The 21,166-nt window shown below is 34.2% G+C and overlaps 2 protein-coding genes and 1 pseudogene across 4 annotated transcripts; 1 reads left to right on the forward strand and 2 right to left on the reverse strand.

Annotated features, from left to right (window-relative positions):
• Window positions 1-960: 960 nt before the first annotated feature.
• On the reverse strand, window positions 961-6,981 carry LOC143578663 (putative CoA ligase CCL12). The gene is made up of 13 exons (XM_077062163.1): window positions 6,707-6,981; window positions 6,025-6,154; window positions 5,694-5,935; window positions 5,203-5,445; window positions 4,994-5,122; window positions 4,026-4,099; window positions 3,723-3,943; window positions 3,035-3,129; window positions 2,748-2,964; window positions 2,531-2,656; window positions 1,587-1,685; window positions 1,298-1,504; window positions 961-1,203 (listed from the first exon to the last, which is right to left on the reverse strand). Exons 1-13 carry the CDS (start codon window positions 6,979-6,981, stop codon window positions 1,090-1,092), a joined length of 2,172 nt encoding a protein of 723 aa, XP_076918278.1. The 3' UTR covers window positions 961-1,089.
• Window positions 6,982-13,221: 6,240 nt separating this feature from the next.
• Window positions 13,222-15,224, forward strand: LOC143578648 (feruloyl CoA ortho-hydroxylase F6H1-3-like; annotated as a pseudogene).
• A 1,582-nt stretch (window positions 15,225-16,806) lies between these two features.
• Window positions 16,807-20,514, reverse strand: LOC143578646 (glucan endo-1,3-beta-glucosidase 4-like). 3 transcript variants are annotated; one of them, XM_077062155.1, is made up of 6 exons: window positions 20,436-20,514; window positions 19,787-19,829; window positions 19,355-19,467; window positions 17,995-19,242; window positions 17,883-17,910; window positions 16,807-17,176 (listed from the first exon to the last, which is right to left on the reverse strand). In XM_077062155.1, exons 3-6 carry the CDS (start codon window positions 19,416-19,418, stop codon window positions 17,041-17,043), a joined length of 1,476 nt encoding a protein of 491 aa, XP_076918270.1. In that variant the 5' UTR covers window positions 19,419-19,467; window positions 19,787-19,829; window positions 20,436-20,514; the 3' UTR covers window positions 16,807-17,040. The 3 variants fall into 3 exon arrangements, with proteins under 3 accessions (XP_076918270.1, XP_076918272.1, XP_076918271.1); XM_077062157.1 differs by having other exon boundaries at window positions 16,807-17,173; window positions 20,436-20,507; XM_077062156.1 differs by lacking the exon at window positions 20,436-20,514 and adding an exon at window positions 20,216-20,238.
• Window positions 20,515-21,166: the final 652 nt, after the last annotated feature.

A 21,166-nucleotide genomic window follows, 5' to 3' on the forward strand; every position in this document is an offset into this window, starting at 1 on the left:
CTGTAACCACCTCGCCGTCTATAACTCCCTGAAGAAACACGAACCTAATCCGTATTAGGGTTAGACCTATATTTCCACAGGGTGAGGAATGGAGGATATAATTAGGTTAAAATAAGTCAGGAATCGAGCTAGATCCGAGTTTACGTCCTGCAAAACAAATCACCGTGAGCTCGTTACAAGATGGGGGGTCTTCTCGTAACTACCATCCGACATGAGAATCAGTAACTTTTCTTCTAAAGAGAGAAAGTACTAGAATAATAATGTGATTGATGCATTATCGGAGTTGTGAATGAATACCTCATGAAAAGGGTATTTATAGAAGGGAGTGAGAAAATGTGATTGACAAAGTTGTCACTAGCCAAAAGATGCTTCCATTCACATGGAGAAACATGCGGCTCATTCGGATAGGAAGTAACAACCTGGCCATGTGCTAGGCCGTTGGAGAATGTCCAGCTTTCTCCTCTTCATTGGTTAGACCATCACATGCTCTTTTTAAGAAGATAAATGTCATTGTCAAGAAATCTTTTGGTTATCAACTGTTTCATCTTACAAATGTGAAGTCACCCTTCCTCTTTCTTCCTCTTGCCCGCGGGCATCTTCCACGTGCTTCTAGAAGGATTTCCTTACAACCATTTGTTCTTTCAGAAGACTTATGTCTTTCTTCCTGTGGATGGCTTCCGCGGCTTCTAGAAGAATGTTTGGACTTTCTGTTTCTTGGCGGATGACTCCCGCGGGTAATATATGAGTGACCCACGAATATGTTAAATGGGCTATAGGTTCTTTTTGGGCTTTTTCCTGATCCTACCTCTATACTCCCAAATGTCATTTTAAACCTATGCGGACTAAAACCAAACAATAAATATATATTGGCTTTGGTTTATAACCAGCACATAACAATTAACAATTGTCTTGACCAAACTAAATACGTATTAATAAATGTTTTGACCCATTAACACCTTTTATTCCCATATATAGAAGAAAAAGGCTTCATAACAAGCACCAGTGAATAGTAAATATCATCAAAGTAACTTACATTCAAGAAAAAACTTACACTTATTTAACATGTCAGTACAGAAACTCACCATGCGCTTATATTTTACTTCGCCTATGAAGCTCGTCCTTCAATTTATCTCTTAAAACTCTTCTAAGTAACTTGTTAGATGCCGTTCGAGGGAACTCCGGAACAATCTTAACAAAGCTTACCTGTTAATTAACATAATTAGTAAATTAGATCACATAACCAACTCTTGCAGTAATTTTAAAAATACAAGAGCGTGCAGCCGCATATTAAGGTAACCTTAAACAATGGGTTAAGGTTTCTTTGAATGGCCTTTGAGAATATCATCTTTAGCTTGTCTGGTTGAGTGTTGAACCCTTGCTTTAGTACCACAAATATGGCTAACAGTTCTGGACCACCGGTTGCGGGTTGACAACTGACTGCAGCAGTTTCCATGATGCTGGCATCAGCTTGTTCACACACTCGCTCGATTTCAATCGAGCTTGTCTGCATGCATATAACCGTTTTGGTTTCTTGGTTTTGTATAGTTTTGTTATTAGAGACAGAGTTGTGATAACAACTTATTTACCTTTATGCCACCAAGGTTCATGGTATCATCAGCCCTGCCTTGTACAACATAGTAGCCTCCAATCGTTCTTTTGACGATGTCACCATGTCTCCTGAGTTGCTGGAAAAACACAACACGCGATCAGTTTTATTGTGTTTTTTTAAGCGTTCCTCAAAGTCACTCAGGCCTTTTCTTATTTTTAAAGGCACTCAAATTTCATTAGTGGTTCCAATCTTGTGAATTTTTTTTATAAATACTTTAACTTCTTTTATTAAAATTGAGTGATCTGGAACACATATGAATCCTAGTTATTATTTAGTGATTATATTTTTCAAAATTAACACAAATTAGGAGGTATTACTGAAGAAAAAAATCAGTAAATAATAACCAAGTTTGATAATTGTCTAATTTAAGTCAACTAAAAAAATAATAATAATAACCAAGCTTCATGATTGTTCACCTTAAGTCAAATTGGAAAATAATAATAATAATAATAATAATAATCATCATTAAGTAACTAAGATTTATAATTGTTCAATTCAAGTCAAATTGGAAAAAAAGGAAAATCACTAAAGAGCAACCAAGATGCATAATTGTTCAACTTAAGTCAACAGTAGGGAAAAAGATATCACTAAACAATAACCAAGTTTTATAATTGTTCAATTTAAGTCAAGCTAGAAAAAATTGATAACCAAGTTTCATAATTGTTCAATTTAAGTCAAATTGGAAAAAAAAAATTATCACTAAATAGTAACCAAGATTCATATATGTTTCATTTGCTTTACGTAATTTTTAAAAAAAAATCAAACATTCCTAAAACAAATTTACAATATCAAGACGCCTTAATAAAAAATCTGACTGGCTTTAGAGGAATAAAAAGAACTAACTGATTTTAGTGGGACAGTTAGAAAACTTGGTTGCTATAGTGTAAAGTTGCCCTTTTAATAAATAACATGTGATCATACCATTCCATTGTAAATAGGCATTCCCTTGAAGTAAACCTTTTCATGATCTGCATTAAGTAGTCTATTGGTTGCTCCCATGTAAATAGGAAACAAGCCCACTTCACCAACGCATGGTTCATCATCCGGCTGCCATAACACGCATAAAAAGACCAAAAGGAATCAAACACAACAAATCTTGAAAACCCAAGTTTCTATTAAGAATTTTGAGAGGTTTTACATAAGGAACTCCATGCTCATCAAGAATTACAAAGCCCGTTGTCAATGAAGGAGAGCTAAAAGCACCAAAAGCTTGTGGCTCCAAAACATTCCCTTGAAGATAAGATGAAGCAAGCTCAGTGCCACCACAACATTCAATAACCGGTTTGTAATAAGCCCTTGAAGATAGCCAAAGGTCATCATCAACATTAGATGCTTCACCGGTAGTTGCAAATAACCTGAAAATATATACAAATTAAGCTTCATAACATCGCGATTTTGCATTAAAAATGAGGGCTTTAGTTTTACTTGATTTTTGTCCAATCTAGTCCTTCCACACATCCTGTACTGTGCCAAGCTTTAACTAAACTTGGAACGGTGCCCAAAATTGTCACTCCTGCATCCTGGAAAACAACCCATGCACTTGTTGGTTCTTTTAAAAGGTAAGGCAAATTGAATTAAAAAGTAACCAACTTTGGTTAACTTGATATTATAGGTAAACAAGGTTTTCTACCTTAGAAAAAACCAATCAATGTTTCAACATTATCTGTTAAAGGAATCCTTTAACATAACAGATTTCCATACTCCGCTAAACGGTCAACATGGTCAAAGTTACACACTCGTCAACTATCACTTCATTATGGGGTCAAATTATCTAATATCAAAATATTTGAAAGTCTGTTACTTTGCATCATATTTTTTAAGCTTTTAGGAAAAAACCATCAAAGTTTCAAATTTTTAAGGGAATCTTCTATACTAACCAATTTCCATATGCCAAAAAGGTTAAAGGCCAGAGTTACTGATACATCAACCATCATTTTGACTGGACGAGAATAAGCTTAAATTACAATATCTGAAAGTTTGTTACCATGCATCAAATCTTTTTGAAGACTTTTATGGTTTTAAAATATAAATTTTACCAAAGTTGGTTACTTGTTTCTACAATAAACCTTTTATTTCAATCTTGTATACTTGTGACAAGGTTTTAAAAACCAACCTGGATAAATTTTCCAAAACCATGACCAAGTGGAGAGCCATGGTAAAGAGCTAATGTTGCACCACTCAGAAAACATGAATAAAGTAAAATGGGCCCCATTACCCAGCCTAAGTTTGTGGGCCAGCAAAAAATATCTCCAGGCTGAAGATCCAATTGGGCCCATGTTTCAGAGGCTGGTCGAATGGGAGAAATTTGAGTCCATGGTATAGCTTTAGGATCTCCTAAAAGAAACAAAAAAAGTTATGAGTGACAAAGAACTAAATCAATAAAATTAGGATTACATGCAAATAACAATCCTTAAACCTGTTGTTCCTGAAGAGAAGAGTATGTTTGTCACCGACTCTGCTGATTGATATACTGGACCGCAATAGTCAGGCCTGTGTTTTGTATAATTAGATCATTAAACATAATACTTAATGCATAGAGTATTACATCAAGCCCTCTTTTATAGCCTAGATCTAAATTTTGCAGGTTGAGCCCAAATTTGTAAAACTGAAATTGACTTCGTAATAATCAAGTCTTTCTAAATAAGCACATCATTTTCACACTCAAAAACTAAATAAATCCAAACTAGTAAACTTGGGGAAAACCTTTTGAGTTGGAAATCAGGGCTCCAAATGGTGGAATTCAGAAACGATATCCATCTATTACTTATGGGTAGGGGTGTAAACAAGCGAAGCTGCTCGTTAGCTACTCGAGATTGGCTTGCTAAAAGCCTGATACGAGCCGAGCTTATACGAGCTCGAGCCTGAGCTCAAGTCAACGAGCCCACGCTTCATTTATCGAGCTCAAGCTGGCTCGCGAGCCTAAACGAACATATTATTTCTATAACTTTGTTTACTAAATATTACTGTTATATAAAACTTACGTTAAAAACAGCTAAATAATACATATTTTGTTATATATAAGAATAATAACTAAATTGCGTGTGTGTTAGAAAAGTAATTAAAATTGTATATAAATTTACTATAATAAACGAGCTGAACCCTAACCGAGCTTTAACTTGAAAATTACTCACGAGCTGAGATGGAGCTTTAGAAATAGAGCTCAAAAGGATTTGAGCTCAAGCTTGGGCTCTCATAAGCAAAATGAACCGAACTCCTTTACACCCCTATATATGAGTCCCATGTAGCGGGATTCATGCCTTTTTTAAGTTGGGCCTTTTCTAGCCCAATTGCCTCTGTCTAGTTGGTCTAGAGATATGAGCCAGCTAAATCTTGGATCATTTCTGTATCAAAAATATGCACATCAAAAAAGAATTAGTACCATACCTAGAAAGGTGTTTTGTACTAGAAAGAAAATCCTCCCAAGATATATCCTGTTTTCTTAGTTGAATGTCTATGCTTTCTCCAATTGCGGGAACCACAATAACTCTGCAATCAGTGGCCTCAACAACACGACTGCAAAATAAAAAATAATAAAAATAAAGCTTCAGTATTTTAAGCATGATTAACTAAAGACGTAGTTAATTAGTTATTACCTGTACAAAGGAAAATTTTTACCACCTCGAACAATATAGTCTTGAGTAAAAATAGCCTTTGATTTTGACACCCGTAATCGTGTAGCAATCTCCTTTGGTGCAAAACTATCAGCTATTGATACAACCACAAGTCCAGAATATATAATTGCTAAATATATAATAACTGCAGTCACAGTCATTGGCATATCAATTGCAACTGGATCTCCCTTTGAAAACAATCCTTTTAATGCATTTGCAACCAGCCTGTATATTTTACAAATGAGTTAAGGATAAATAAAAGGCTATTTTACGAAAACTAGAATAAAATTACGCACCGCTTTCTTATTCTAGAAACCAACTACAAAGATTCTCTAAAATAACACCAATCTTCAATTGATGATATTTAGAAACGAGACATAGTATCTTGGTATTTTATGCAAAAAAAGAGCCTAAAGTTATGTAATTTACTAAGATTTCTTTACTATTCAGATTTAGATGAAAATTAGCCATACATTACTTGCTGTCTCAATTCTTTTAATGTCATCTTGTTCACTTCAAAGTTATCAAATCTTTCATCCCGCCATACAATTGCAACCTTTTCATTAGCTGACAGCAAACAACACTCAGCAATGTTCAAAACCGAACCAGGAAGCCATGTGCCCCCACGTTTTGATTTATCCGAGGTGTCCAAAATACATTTTGGAGGTTGATGAAATCGAATTGAAAGTTTTTCCAAGATAATTGACCAGCATACCTGAACACGGCTCGAAAAATAACAAAATTCATCAAATGAATCCAAAAATGTGAACTGTTTGTTACTTTGTTGAATTGTTTAGAACTTGCCTCTGGATGTTGAACTGAAAACTTGTGAAACTGTTTAAAACTTGTTATAGGGTCCTTGTATTTTTCTCCCAGAAGCTTTGGACCATGAGTTTCAATAAGTTTCCACAAGTTTGTTTGTTGAGAATCAATCCTAATTTATAAGGTAAACACAAAAAATTTGTTACATATAACGCATTCAATTGCAGATCAAACTAGCGCATTCTCCTAATCGATTAAAATTTACATCAAAAGCTTAGTACATTATGATAGTGGAAAACAAGGCAAATATGGCTCAAACTAAAAAAGAGCATAACTTGGGCCACGAGTGGAATTACGAGGCCCATTAGCAGTCAACAGAAAAAGGTCTCGACGAGCCGGACCTTGTCCTAAAATCTATCACTAAAGCCTCCGATTCCACCAAAAAAAAAAAAAAACTTTCTCCACAAGCTTCCCAACTGTAAAACCTTTCCATAATTAGCCCTTCACATTTTCAAATTGTCCTTCGTAATCTAAATTATTATTATATAATGTATTAATTTATTTTATCCCTTCAGCTCTACATCACAATTTCATTTAATTAGGTCAAAATATTAAATTAACCTAATTTTAACCATCTACCATCCAATCAAATTCTTCAACACACAACAATCATCAAATCAATCAACACCGTACATCTGCACAAGTAAGCAGCAGTACAACTTACTCTGAAGGGAACCAATACAGAGTCGGACCATAAACAGCCACATCGTAGTTAGCGTACACCGCGTTGTAGACGAGCCGATGCAGCGAATGAGGGTAATCCGGTTTCAACAACCTTCTAGAAGTGATCTCACGCCATAGCTCAACTGGAGTGGAGCTAATGGCGCCATTAATTGCGTTATTGAGCTCGATTTGCAGCAGCTTCGCATCATATGCTGCCAATCCAGTGTTCAGCAGGTCCTGTAGTCCTAATTGGTGAATGCTTTTAGGTTTACTCATCTTACAGTCGGTGAATCAGATGAGTTTAGTTTATAGAAGGAGGTAAGGGTAGGTGATTCATGCAGTCAATGAAGGCGATACGTGTACGGTTGTGACATGATAATAATTAATTCATTTCATTTGGAAAAATGTGGGTGTTATGATACTACTGGCTACTGTTATTTCTTATATATATTTTAATCATCGAGATTAAAATATTCATTGCCTATTTTTTAATATTTAATTTAACCTTTATACGTGTTTCAGTGATTTGAAAAATCATTGCGACGAACATGTAGCGATCTTTAAGCCAGAAGACAAGTGGTTAAGTGTTGTCGATCAAACAACTTTAACCTCAAAAATGACGTTCAATGTTAAAAAAATTGTAAATCTTTAAAAATTATTTTTTTTTTATAGTGAGCCGGTTCAACCGGCCCGGTTCTTCGGTCAGACCGATGAACCGGTTTGAACCAGCCGATTTTTAGAGAACCAAGCAAGCTATATATAACCGGACAGGTCGGTGACCGAATCCAAGTTGAACCGGTCCGATTTTGAAAACACTGGTTGTCAGGGTGGTGTCCGTCCCACCGCTAACCATTTTTCATGTTTTTTCTCCACATTAACGTAACATTATTTTGTCACAACCATATTTCAATATTGAAAATTCATCATTCATAACAATCTATCTTTCAACCATTTTTATTTTACTTTTTATTTAACTAAGTTACTTTCAAATTAAAATAATAATAATATAAAATAATTAAATAAAATTAAGATAACATACGGTCCATAAACAAAAAAATCTAACTACTATATTAAAGCAATACATAGTTCTATATTGCATTTAATTAAATTATCCACATGGGATTCCATCTCAACAATTTCCAAAATTATAATTTACATCTAATAACATATTTAATTTTAATACTATTATCATTTATATAATTACTAACAAAGTTACATATATAACTTTAAATGTTGTATTCATTGAGGTTTTTATAAATTTATGAATTATAAATTTTATTTATCATTATTTATATTTTATAAATCCATAAGGTATGCTATTATGTCTATTATTAAATTTAATTTTTTGTTGCAATTTTTTAACCACCCGTGTATTACAGGCTATATCCTAGTTACAACATTAAAAAAACACATAAAACATAAAGTAAAATACTAAATTCATAAAGTATAAAATTAATCCTTCACATCGGATTCGTCGCTGTCAGAGTCAGAAACTGGAGCATTAACCATGGGATGATGTTTAAGAACATCCCACGCCACGATGTGATTAAAGCTGCTATTCATCGCTTGGTTTCGGTACTAACTACGTGCCTCTAAATATACTTCAACGTCGGCTTGCTCGGCACGTGCGGCTATGTACAATTGGTTGTATTTCATAATCTTGGCTTTCAAATCCCTCCACTTTGAACAAAGTTGATATTATGTACGACCAGCTACGCCAAAATGATTTTGAAAAACAGCATGAACTGCTAACTGGTCTTCCTGTTGCGTTCTTGTGGTCCATCACGTGTATCCAAGCCATTGCCAAAGCAACCTCATCATCGTCGGTCCACGGAACCGAGCGTGCCCTGAAATTTAATATTAAAAATGGTTAATTAGGGGTTAATTTATAGGGTAAATTTAATATTTATTTTTTTAAATGATCATTTAAACAATCATATAATTGTTATAGTTATGGCTTTGGCATCCTTGGTATCATTACCCTAATCAGGATTTCATTTTAAAGGTTATCTTAAACATGTCTTAAAAACTGTTTTTAAGGATGTCCTTAAAAACAGTTTTTAAGACATGTTTAAGATAACCTTTAAAATGAAATCCTGATTAGGGTAATGATACCAAGGATGTCACATCCTTAAAAACAGTTTTTAAGACATGTTTAAGATAACCTTTAAAATGAAATCCTGATTAGGGTAATGATACCAAGGATGCCAAAGCCATAACTATAACAATTATATGATTGTTTAAATGATCATTTAAAAAAATAAATATTAAATTTCTGTTTTTAAGGGCTATTTTAACCATGTTCTCGCATCATTATTTTTACTAACTGTAGTCACTCCCTCTATTAAATTAGTCATATTTTCTCTCTACTTTACTCATCAGGGATACGTCTACATCTAGTATGTTCAACCAATCCTTTCGGATGTATTAAAATCAAACCGTACAAATTAGTTATACAAAATAAAGTATTCAATAACCATCGTTTAGCTAAAAATTGTTTACTTTTAAATAGTTAGGCTAAAGTAGGTTGGCGCCAAACCCTCAATTCGATGTTACCAAAGCACACCAAACCCTCGATTCGATGTTATCAAAACACACTGAATTAACTTAATAAGTTTAGTTCGTTAAAGATTTGTCACCATCTAGAAGACTAGAACAAATAGGGTTTATCAAGATTTACAATCTTTATATCATACCAAACCAAAGCAAACTACATATAATGAAGAAAACGAAACAGAACCACCAAGAACAAGTGAGCAATTCCTAGAACTTGAGGTTCGATCATCTCAATTCTCAAAACAATACAGCAATATCAACCTTAAATTTTAAGAAATTACAGAATTTTATTTTAATTAAAGAGATTCATACGCAAGTACAGCCAACCAAACCAACGGCTTGTACAAGCATATTCCCGTAAATGGCATAATCTCCAACCATAACCCTCAAAAAGTTTACTTTTCAAACAAACAAACAAAAATAGCCCATGATTTGACAATCACAGCCAAACCTTTACCAATTTAATCTAGAATTCATGCCCACTTTCGTGATATTCCAAACACTCGGCATTATAACGCGAAGACTACCAACAACAGCTTGCTATACAATGCAGCAAAAAATCTAGACAACCAGCAATACAACCACCATCAAAAGCAAAACCAAGATGTCACGTCTCGAAGTTGACCCGAAGATGCATTTCTGGGTGGCCCCTATGGTCCCAATGCATTTCTCGATGACTCCAAGATCAGCGTAGTTTTTAAAAATTGGTTTTGCAATTCAAAAGTGAGTAGCGACACAGCTTGTTGTCCGCCTGCATTTTTGATGTAATTACTACTTTTCAGTTTAAAATTAATAGTGTAACACCCTTAATGCAGGTATAACGTACCGTTCCACCAATGCTAGCGTTTGTGTTGTTCATTTGTTTATAAAACCAATTTGCATGTCAGCATTCAAATAATAAAATGGGTTTTCTATCATAAAACCAATAAAAAAATTTATACTAATTCACTTCTATCAGTTTTTTTTTTCCAAAGACAACAAAAACAAACTAGTTTTATGCCCGTCCGGTGGACGGGTAGTTTAATGCCATAAACATAATTGTTAAGATAAAAAAAATATCATACTTAACTTGTAAGTGCAAAGTCGACCGACTACGCTAAAAGAATGAAAACACAACGAAAACTACTGACCCTTGAAAGCATGCTGTATTTAAAATAAAAATGCCAACTAACACACATGTACAGTAGTCCTTATAGTAGCACACTGTTAGTGCTACAAATAACTTGACAAATAGATAAAAAAGAAAAGAAACAAAAAAAGCTATGATATAGCTTTAGGTACATCAAAACTTGAACTAAAATCGCTTTCTTCCTTCGATGGACATGTTGTGCTACCTTTTTTCCCAAGCTTCCTGTTTAAAAAAAACAGGTATATAAAGACACTTATTACAAAATTTTATTTAAAAAAAATAAATAAATAATTCTTTCGAACCGTGTATGCTACTGCGAGGGAATGACACAGCCTCCAGTGAATTATAGAGTCAATCGCTATCTACATACCTTCTGCTTTATAACCAAGTTATTTAGTTAGTACCTTCTATATATCTATTGTTTTATTTGAAGATTCTTGACATTTTCAATCTATGAAGGCTTTAATAATTACATGTTTCATGACACTTTCTATTTGGCATCCAAAGTTCCTTAATGGATGGCAAGAATGCATTTTGAATTTAGGATCATCCGAGACACCCAGATACGCATATAAACTATACTTTCACTAAAAAATACATCATGTCAAATAGACCAATTTATACTTAAAATATAATATGTATTATCCAATATTCAGCAAAAATGTGAAGAAAAAGAAAAGACTAATGGAAAAAAAAACCCTGTATGAATTTAAGAGATGATCCAATCTATGATCGTTCCCTTTTTTGATTACTTCTACACGGGCCACCAATGGTCCTAGTTTCCCTTCATTTGCCTCCGGGGCTGGAATTGCAGCTCATAGGAGGGTTAAGGTTATCTAAATTCTTTAATGTTATTTTCATCTATGTAAAACAAAAAAAGAAAAAAGAAAAATATCAGTTAGGTTTTAATACTTCAGCTTATAGACAGGAATCATGTTGAAAACCACATCATCTAGATATCTAATTTCTAGTTTTATCATTAAATCATTTTAATCTAACATAAATGAGAAATTGCCCACCTGTAGAAAATACATAAAATTACAGCTTCAGTATTTCCCACAATGCAGCAATTTTCCAGTGGGCCTGTTGGACTATAATGGCTATTTTGTTTTATATTTGGTGAACCAAAGTATTTAAGATCTAGGGAAGTGATGGTTATCAAACTGTTCCACATGGTGTTTGCATGTAGGACAGTGGTTGGAATGAGTCTTATTATCTGAGCAAAAGAGTCATTTAGCATTAATATCATAAAGCTTTATTGTATAAAGAATGCAGCTATGCTGTGCTTTGTTATATTTATTATGTGGGCAAGACTTGTTTTATCAATTAATCAAAAAAAGTACCTTAGCATCAGCAACATTTCTAATCCCTCCATAAGTTTTCACAAAACTGGGGTCCAACCTCAGAGCCCAACAACAGCAGTGAACTTCAGAAGATAAAAACTAACATAGATCAAAACAAATGATTCAGATTAGCATAGTAAATTAAATATTTGTGTGGTTATGAATAAATGCAAAGAGAAGAAATTGCTAATTATTGTTTTACCCACCAAAATGAGCATAATTGATGAAGACTATCATATAGACACTATTGTGACCTATAAAGACAGAGAGCATTAGACTGCATTAGTTGAGATTTATAACTATCAAACAAATAATGCTTCGTTAAGCATTTAAAATAATCTAAAATAGCATACGTCGCTATATTACATTACAACCAAAGAAAAGAACTTTCATTATGTTGTTTCCCTTTAAAAGGGCCTCAAAAAAAGAAGTAATCTAGTTGTATCTGCAAAACCTTTGTAAGCCGCCCCTAATTGAGCTTTAATTGAAACATATTCTTCATTTTCAAAAACTTTTAACTGAAATTTAAGCCTATTGATATCAGTATGTAAAACAAAAACAAAATTAAAAAATGTTGCTCGTTTTTAATAATTGATACCTTAAAAAGCAGTTTATTTCATGTTGGTTTATCAACTTTTTTTTTTTTGATAATCAAACATTTGTTATAGCCTCCTCCTCCTCCTCCTCCTCTAACACTCAAATGATAGGATTTGAATTCTTGTTATTAAATTAAAAGGTTTATGGTTACCTCTACTTCAATTTGTTTGTTGCTGTGAGTACCATCACTTTCACCCTTTGATTTTCTTCTTTCAATCGCATATTAGCTTTGGAACAGAGTATATGTGAGTGACGGAAATTAGGTGGTTGGAAGCTAAATAGCAGCACCAGGCAGAAACCTCCGTTAACTGGAAGAAATTTCATGGCTTTCAACGGATGAGATTGAAAGATAGAGACTTTAAACGGTCTCGGGAACAATATATTATATAATTTATTAACCTTTACGCACCAAAAGCTAGCAAGAAAGTGCAACACCAAGGTTACAAACACCAAACTTTTTTGGTCAGTGTATGTCACCACCCAACATAAAAAAAAAAAGCACCATTTCACCCTCACACCAAATTAAAATCAAAAGCACGCCAATTTTCCAATGTTAAACTTGGATTCCTTGATCTACCCCGAACCCAAAAAAACTCAATCTCACAAACCATATTATTAATCAAAGCCTATTTCCTTTCAAAAACCAAAGAGTTTATTGTACGTCCTCCAAAAAACTTCCACTGGTTTCATCAATCCAATGAAAAAACGTGAACTTGAAATATATGTATTTGTCTACCAGAAAGATTCCGAAAAAAAGAAAATAAGGGTTCCTGCATGCATTCCAAATGTTGAGAAAGCTCTCTCTCCATCAGTGGTCAACTTAATCATAGTTTATGTATAAAATATCACATTAACCACTTCATCTACACTCATCATATTATTCACATATCTGGAACCATGGCTCCATCGATTTCAACCAACAACCCAAAACCACTCGATATCATTGATTTTGTGGTGAACCAAGGTCAAGGAGTGAAAGGCTTATCAGATCTGGGACTCACCAAGTCAATACATTCAACCTCCAGAAGAACGTTTTGATACGAACATTACCGAAGACTTAAGTCCCTACCAAGTCATTGATATGGATGACCCGGAAGTAGCTAAAGCGGTGTGTGATGCAGCACAAAAATGGGGCTTCTTTCAGATTGCAAACCATTGTGTTCCTATTCATGTTCTTGAGGATGTCAAAGAAGCAACTCACCAGTTTTTTGGGTTGTCGGTAGAAGAAAAGCTGAAATACTCCGAAGGACGGTCAGTTACCAATAATATCCGTTATGGTAAGAGCTTTACTCCAGGAGCCAAGAAACCCCTTGAGTGGAAGGATTATCTTAGCATCGATTTCATGTCGTGTGACGAGGCTGCTTCCCTCTGGCCTCCCATTTGCGGGTAAGTGTTGGGTAAAATGAATAAGTAAAACAAGAACATGAAATTTACGTGGTTCGGTCTACGCTACCAAATCCACGGGCTACAACTAGGGTTTCCTTATTATTGATAAATCACAATACAAAGATTACAATACACAAACTAAAATAGGTCAAAAAAGCCTTCAACAAGCATACAATAAGTAAGCTGATATATATGGGTCCATCTTTAAAGGCCTCCTATTTTTTACGGTTCAAGTATAGCTTACCTTTCAAGACAAAAAGAAGAGAATCACGACATTTAAAAGGGTTTTATATTTAATAAAACTCACTTCAACTCTAAGGCCTAGTCTAACTAATCTATTCAAGCAAAACATGTTTTTTACATGGCCTTCAAATATATCATCCATATGGGATGTCAACTAATCAGTTTTCATTTATACACATTTCACCTAATAAACTAATTTTTGAATTACCATTCCTTCAATTTAATAATTTTTTATAACAATTAATGCATTTATTACTATTTAATATTTATTAATTAACTCAATTAAATCAATTATGACTTTCTTAAAACTGTATTATTAACAATTCCTAATTATCTTAATGTGGATGACATATTAGAAGGCTATGTGAAAAACATGTTTTGCTTTAAATATATATTATAATATTATAATTGTTTCATATGCTATGGCATATACTTCATATTTGATTTCACATATAATTATGTGCCTTTTAAGAATGTATTAAAAAAATGTGCCATTGTATTAATAACATGTAAAAACAACACCTTTGATCAAAACCTTTTCTTTTCCCAATGTTTCCAACTTTTTAAAACATCCATTTGAATCATTAAGATTTAAGTTCACAAAATCTATCAATTCATAATAAGCAAATTACCAGTATATTTGGCTATGCTACCAAGTTTAGTATTTAACTATGCTACCAAGTTTAAAATGTTGAAGTGTCGTTAATCTTGGTAGGAATCAAGCTTTGGCATATATAGAGAGTTCTGAAATCCTTGTCAAGAAGCTGCTTGAGATACTCATGAATGGACTAAATGTAAAAGAGATCGACGAGAGCAAAAAATCGATACTAATGGGGACTAAAAGGCTTAAATTTAACTACTATCCAAAATGTCCTAACCCAGAGCTCGCTGTGGGTGCGGTATGTCATTCAGACACTGGCATATTAATAGTAATACTTCAAGATGATGTTGGAGGGCTTTACATGCAAAACCCGAATACCATGAAATGAATTCATGTCCCCCCTGTTAGCGGAGCTTTGGTGATCAATGTTGGAGACGCCCTTCAAATAATCAGTAACGGAAAGTACAAAAGTGTTGGACATCGTGTAGGTGCTAATAGAAGCAATAACAGGATTTATGTCCCGATATTTGTGAGTCCGGGGCCTAATGACATCATTGGACCATTTGCTGAAGTTCTTAAAAGTAGAGAGAAAGCACTCTATAAGAATGAATCCTACTTGGATTATGTCAAGAGTGCCTTTAGAAAGCACATGGATGGGAAATAGAAAAGGACTTGTAACTTGAAAACATGGGGTGGTTCGGTTAAGATCTCATGGGGTTGCTTGAAGGAGATCAAAGATAATAATTAAATTAACTACTGTCCTTATCAGTTTATTTTAAATGTTCTTATCCATAATCATGTTTTTCGAATTTGATTTGTTTTCGCGTAAGTATTTGAATTCGAGTAGAAGTCATTGTAAGGGTCTATATAAACCCGATAGTTCTTTGTTTTGATTATGTAATTCTCTTTTTCCATTAATAAAAAAGAGTCGCATAATGTTTATGCATCAGTGAATAATAAATATCATCAAACAGGGTAAGACGGTTTAACACAGTTTAAGCTCACGCCATAGATCAACTGGATTGGCGTCATTGATATTGGGCTGGATTTGCAACAATTTCGCATCATGTGATGTTCTGCAGGTCTTGTAGTCCTAATTGATGGATGCTTTTCATCTTCAACTTGATAGTTATGAGGTCATATCAGATGGTTATATTGATTATTGAAGGAAGTAGGTGTAGGTGGTTCATGACTTCATGCAGTCAATGAAGCCAAAGATTAGTTTAAAAACATGATACTTTTATGTTTTATCAAATGAAAATCACCGATTTAATCTATTAAAGTGTTCGTCGAATATTTTTTTTAATATCTCAACACGTGTTTTAGTGACTTGAAAAATGATCGCAACGGAACATGTAGCGATATTTAAGCTAGAAGACAAGTGGTTAAGTCTTGTCATAAAAGTGGTTAAAACTTTCATGTTAAATGGTTCATGTATTTTTGGTATGTTTGGCAATATAAGGATATGGTTTGTTTGTTTATCATACACACAAGGATATTTTAAAAACTAAATGAGCCGATCAAGTCAAGTTTGAACTCGTAAAATTACTCGCAAGTAGTGCTTAAGCTATTTTAGATTAAACAAGTCCAGATGCTCGACTAAACTTGTATATTACCATGATTATCATGCAGTGGTTGTATTTTGTCACTTAGAAAAACTATTATTTAAGGGTTATGTTAAACATGCTCTCGCTCTATTCTTTTTACTAAATGTAGTAACTCCCTATGATAAATTAGACACATTCTCTCTCTATTTTACTTACTAAGGGATAAGGGATTCGTTTACATTTGGTATGTTCAGCCAATCCTTCCGGATGTATTAAAAATCAACTCGTACAAATTAATTAATCAAACCCTAGTATTTAATTTTAATAACTATTATTTAGCTGAAAATTGTTTACTAGTTAAATAGTTGGGCTAAAGTAGGTTAGCGCCAAACCCTCGATTCGATGTTATTTAGACACACCGAATTAATTTAATACGTTTAGTTCGTTAAAGACTTGTCATTATCTAGAACAAAATAGGCTTATCAGGATTCATAATCTCTATGTCAAACCAAACCAAACTGAACTGCATATAATGAAGAAAATGAAATGACAAAAATTAAGCAAGTGAACAAATCCTGGAACATGAGGTTTATTTCAAAACATTACAGCAATACGCCAATACCAACCTTAAACTTTAAGAAATTAAGGAATTTATTTTAATTTAAAGAGATTCATACACAAGTACAACCAACCAACCAACCAAACCAATGGCTTGTACAAGCATATTCCCATAAATGACATCAACTCCAACCATAACCCTCAAAAACTTACATCATCAAAACCAACAAAAAATAACCCAAGATTTGACAATCACAGTAAAATCTTTACCAATTTAATCTAGAAATTCCTGTCTAATTTCGTGATATTCCAAACGCTCGGCATTATAAGGCGAAGACCACATACATGAGCTAGCTATACAATACTGCAAAAAATCTAGACAACCAGCAATACAACCACCGCCAAAAGCAAAACCGAGATGTGGGGAAGTTGACCCGGAGATGCATTTCCGGGTGGCCCATCTGGTCCCAATGCAGGTGTAACCGTTCCACCAATGCTCGAGTTTGTACTGTTTTTTAAACCGATTTACATGTCAGCATTCAAATAAAAATGGGGATTTAATTATTATAGGAAAAAACACATATATAATGTTCTGTAATAATTCCTAGTCAAACACCTCAGGTTCAGATCCAGCTTCCACTTACCTAGGGGCACGCATGGGTCGGTTTTGGGCTCAAACCGAACCAAAAGCAGAAAACTTGGTTTTTAAGTTTTTGAGAACCATTCGGTTTGGGTTCAATTCGTTTCGGTTTTTTTGGTCCTACCACCAGGGCATAATACTTTTGGGCTCAAAATAATAACTGGCCCAAATAGTGAATTTGGACCTAAACTAGTTTGTTACTTAATAATTAACTGATTATTATACATTTAGGCTATAATATTGAGATTACACTATTTATTAAAAGCCTCTTATAAATTACTTAACGTTCAAAATTAAAAAAAGAAAAATCCATAAATTCGGTGCGGTTCCATTTTTTTCAGTTTTAATTACATGCAAAACTGAAAATTCATCATTTACGAAAACATAAAATCAACCGTCGTTTTTTTTGGGTTTGGTTTGTTTTATCAGGTTTTTAGGTTACGAATCAGTTTTTTTGGTTTTATGTAAACCTTTTACCTGCCCAGTAAAAGTTAGTTTTACCTGGTCCCACGGGCATGTTAACAAAATTCTCATAGTTATCCAAAATAAAAATTGCTCTATAAGTTCACATTATTACCTTCCTGTAAATATGCATGACCCGTTACCTACAAAATAACGATACACAAAACAATTAAAATCATTTATGTCAACATAAGAATTAATAAAAAGAACAGGCAGGTTACACGTACTGGGGTCATCCGTGGTCAATACAGCAGTGCCACCAAAGTCACACGTTCCACCCACGCTCCGCATTTTCTGATAATAATCATTATAAGCAAACGAAGCATGGTTTTCAATCGTATCAGGCATATAACACGGCTGGCCCGATTGGATTGCACTACAATTAGCCTGGCCTGGCCCACAAGCCCAATTCAGCCCATCTTGCAAGCTACCAGTATCAGCTCCTTTCTTAGCAACACAAAACCCACCAGAACCATTCACCGCAACTTGGTCCGATGCACCCAAACTAAACGTATAAACCGAACTCCCGTTACTAAAATACACACCATAACTTTGTTCAGATAATGGGCCGGGCTTCTTATCTTCATTAAACAGCTCATAAATGAAGGTATTCATAGGTATCGCGGGCTGACTCGGCGGGCCCGACCCATTTAGAACCCGTTTAATCAAATTATTATTAAACGTCTCAGCGTTTTCAAGCGTGGCGTCACGTTCGCTTGCGCCACCGGCCCACGGCCACCCGGTTTCGGTTACAACGATTGGGATTACCGAAATGTTTAAAGCGGATATGGAGTTATAAGTAGCATCCACCATAGAATCTAACATGCTGTCATAGTGAAAGAGTGTGTTCGGGTCAACTATTTGTTTGACCGGAGGCAACGCTTGAAAAAGTGCGTACTCGATCGGAAATATACCATTACTTTGCACATAACCGTAGTACGGATAAGCGTTTAACATAAAAAAAGAATTTGTGGATTTTAAAAACTGAAGAACTTCTGATATTATGGAGTCCCATGAAGAATTGAAAGTGGAGTCTGATGGAGGGAACGGTTTCGGGATCAAATCCATCGAGAACGGGGTTGACACTTTGACTTGGGAATTAAGGTTTGAAGAAACTAAGGATTTGTGGAGGTTTTTCATGGCGGGAACTAAAACCGGGCCTGCGTGTGGGATTGTGGAAAGGACTTCACTGCCGACAGCAATGGCGGTGATGTTGGTGGATGGCACAAAGGCTGCTATATTTTTGTTGATCCAAGCGGCGGCTGCAGCCGGTGACTGTCCAATTCTTAAAACCTCTTCATTTGTTACACTGACCATAACCTCAATTTCAGTGTCAGAAAGTGCGCTAAGGAGGTGGTTATCAGCGTCAAAAAGACGCACGTTGGTTATTTGGTGGGATCTAAGGATTGCCACCACTTGCTCAGGTGATGGTAGGTTTAAAAGATCGGTTCCGATATTTATTCCCACATAAGCACCTGCAATTTCAAGACTTGTTATGATTTATACAAAACTTGACTGCATTGAGTTTAGTTTGACTACGACATGCAAGCCAAAGTCAATGGGAATTATGAGAAAAGGTGGCATTACCTAATGCAATGGAACAACTTCCAAACATAAGCAGAAGATACCCAAACAACATTTCAAGCTTCATTGTTCCAAAACGGTTTGACCGGAACTTTGACCAAGAGTCTTCTTCACTCCTAAAGTTCAAGAACAAAGGTCAAAATCTATATAGTTGACTTTATTTAGCAAATAGAGCACAGGATATGAATTGAAACATAAACTCAATTGAACTGGAAGATATCGGAGGTAAATCTTGAAACCTTATGTGGCTAATGTACAGTTAAATTGGCAGACATTAATAATAAATGTTAACTTAAGAACAATTTCATGAACCCTAAGCAACAATTTAGCAAAATTGAGGCTCAAATTACGAATTGAACAGACAGCAGAATATGATTAGAAGCTAGGTTAAGTTTTGGGGTTTTGTCAATTTTGCTAGGCCAGTTCGATTTTTACCTCGAAACGCTCGGTTAAGCTCAAATCTTTATTCAAACAACACCTGCAAATTGATTTCAGCAAGACTAAACTCTAAAGTTAACAAAATTCAAGATTTTAAGAAACCCACACACAAAACACAAAATACCCTCAAATCTTTATTCACACAAAACATTGATTTCAGTAAGATTAAAGAAAACAAAATTCAAGATTTCAAGAAACCCACATTCCCTATTAAATTGGCAGACATTGAAGATCAATCTTGAAATCTTATTTAGATAGCATATATTTGAATCAGCAGGCATTGACAGATTATTTCAGTTTAAGAACAGTTTCATAAATCCTAAGCAACAATTTAGCAAAAGTGAAGCTAAAATCACTTCAAATATCCAAAAAGAACAAAACTTTTAGGGTTTTATGTCAAGTTTGATAAATCAGTTCAATCTTTACCTAAAAACACCCAATTGAGCTCAAATCTTTATCCAACAACACCTGCAAATTGATTTCAGCAAGATTTCAAGAAACCCACAAAATACCCAATTGATCTCAAATCTTTATTCCCAATTAATTTCAGCAAGATTAAACACTACAAAATTCAAGATTTCAAGAAAACCCACATTAAAAAAAAACATTTTTGAAGGAATGATGAAATACCTGTAGTCTGATTAACCAGTGCTGAAGAAAGTTGTAGTGTACAAGTTGTTTGTCAGCAGCAACTGAAGGAAGATGAAATCTGAGAGAGGATCCAAAGCCACATTAAGGTTTGAGGAAAGGAAGCAGTAGAGACAGAGAGCAAATAGAATAGAAATAATATTTTGGAACTTTTCAGAAGAGGAAACCATGACAGCTGGTGTCCATTTATATCATCCTTCAATTTATTACATAATAATTGTCAATTATTTTCTAATTAATTAATCCCTTCATTAATGGGAATGTGTGTGTGACTGTGTGTTTACAGAAGAGATCTTGCTTTTGACCTTTGTTTTAAAATTTTTTTCTTTCTTAATTATTTTATTGAATTTTTTTTAATGGCACCCACAAGTATAGATGTATAAAGTCTAAACCCACACATTGCATCTTAAAAATAAAATCATATTATAAACTCATTTTAAATTATTTTTGAAATGTTTTTAGTAAGATGGCTATTGTTTAAATGTTTATCAAGATAATTATAGAAAGGTTTAGAACAATTACAAATGGAATCTATTTTTATGCGAATTTTCTACTAAACTGTGATTTATATATTTGTTTATTTGTAACATGATAAAAGCTATAGAAAAAGAAAAGAAAAAAAGGGGGTTGAATAAAGGGGACCTTGAGAATCTTTGAAGTGTGAATGAGTCACTACTGTATTCACCTAGTTAATAGTATCCACCTCTTTTCTATCCGGTCACCAACCCT

Source organism: Bidens hawaiensis, unplaced genomic scaffold (assembly GCF_021521415.1).
Source record: "Bidens hawaiensis isolate Kalapana, Puna unplaced genomic scaffold, B.hawaiensis_p1.1 tig00029316_1, whole genome shotgun sequence".
Lineage (NCBI taxonomy): Eukaryota > Viridiplantae > Streptophyta > Magnoliopsida > Asterales > Asteraceae > Bidens > Bidens hawaiensis.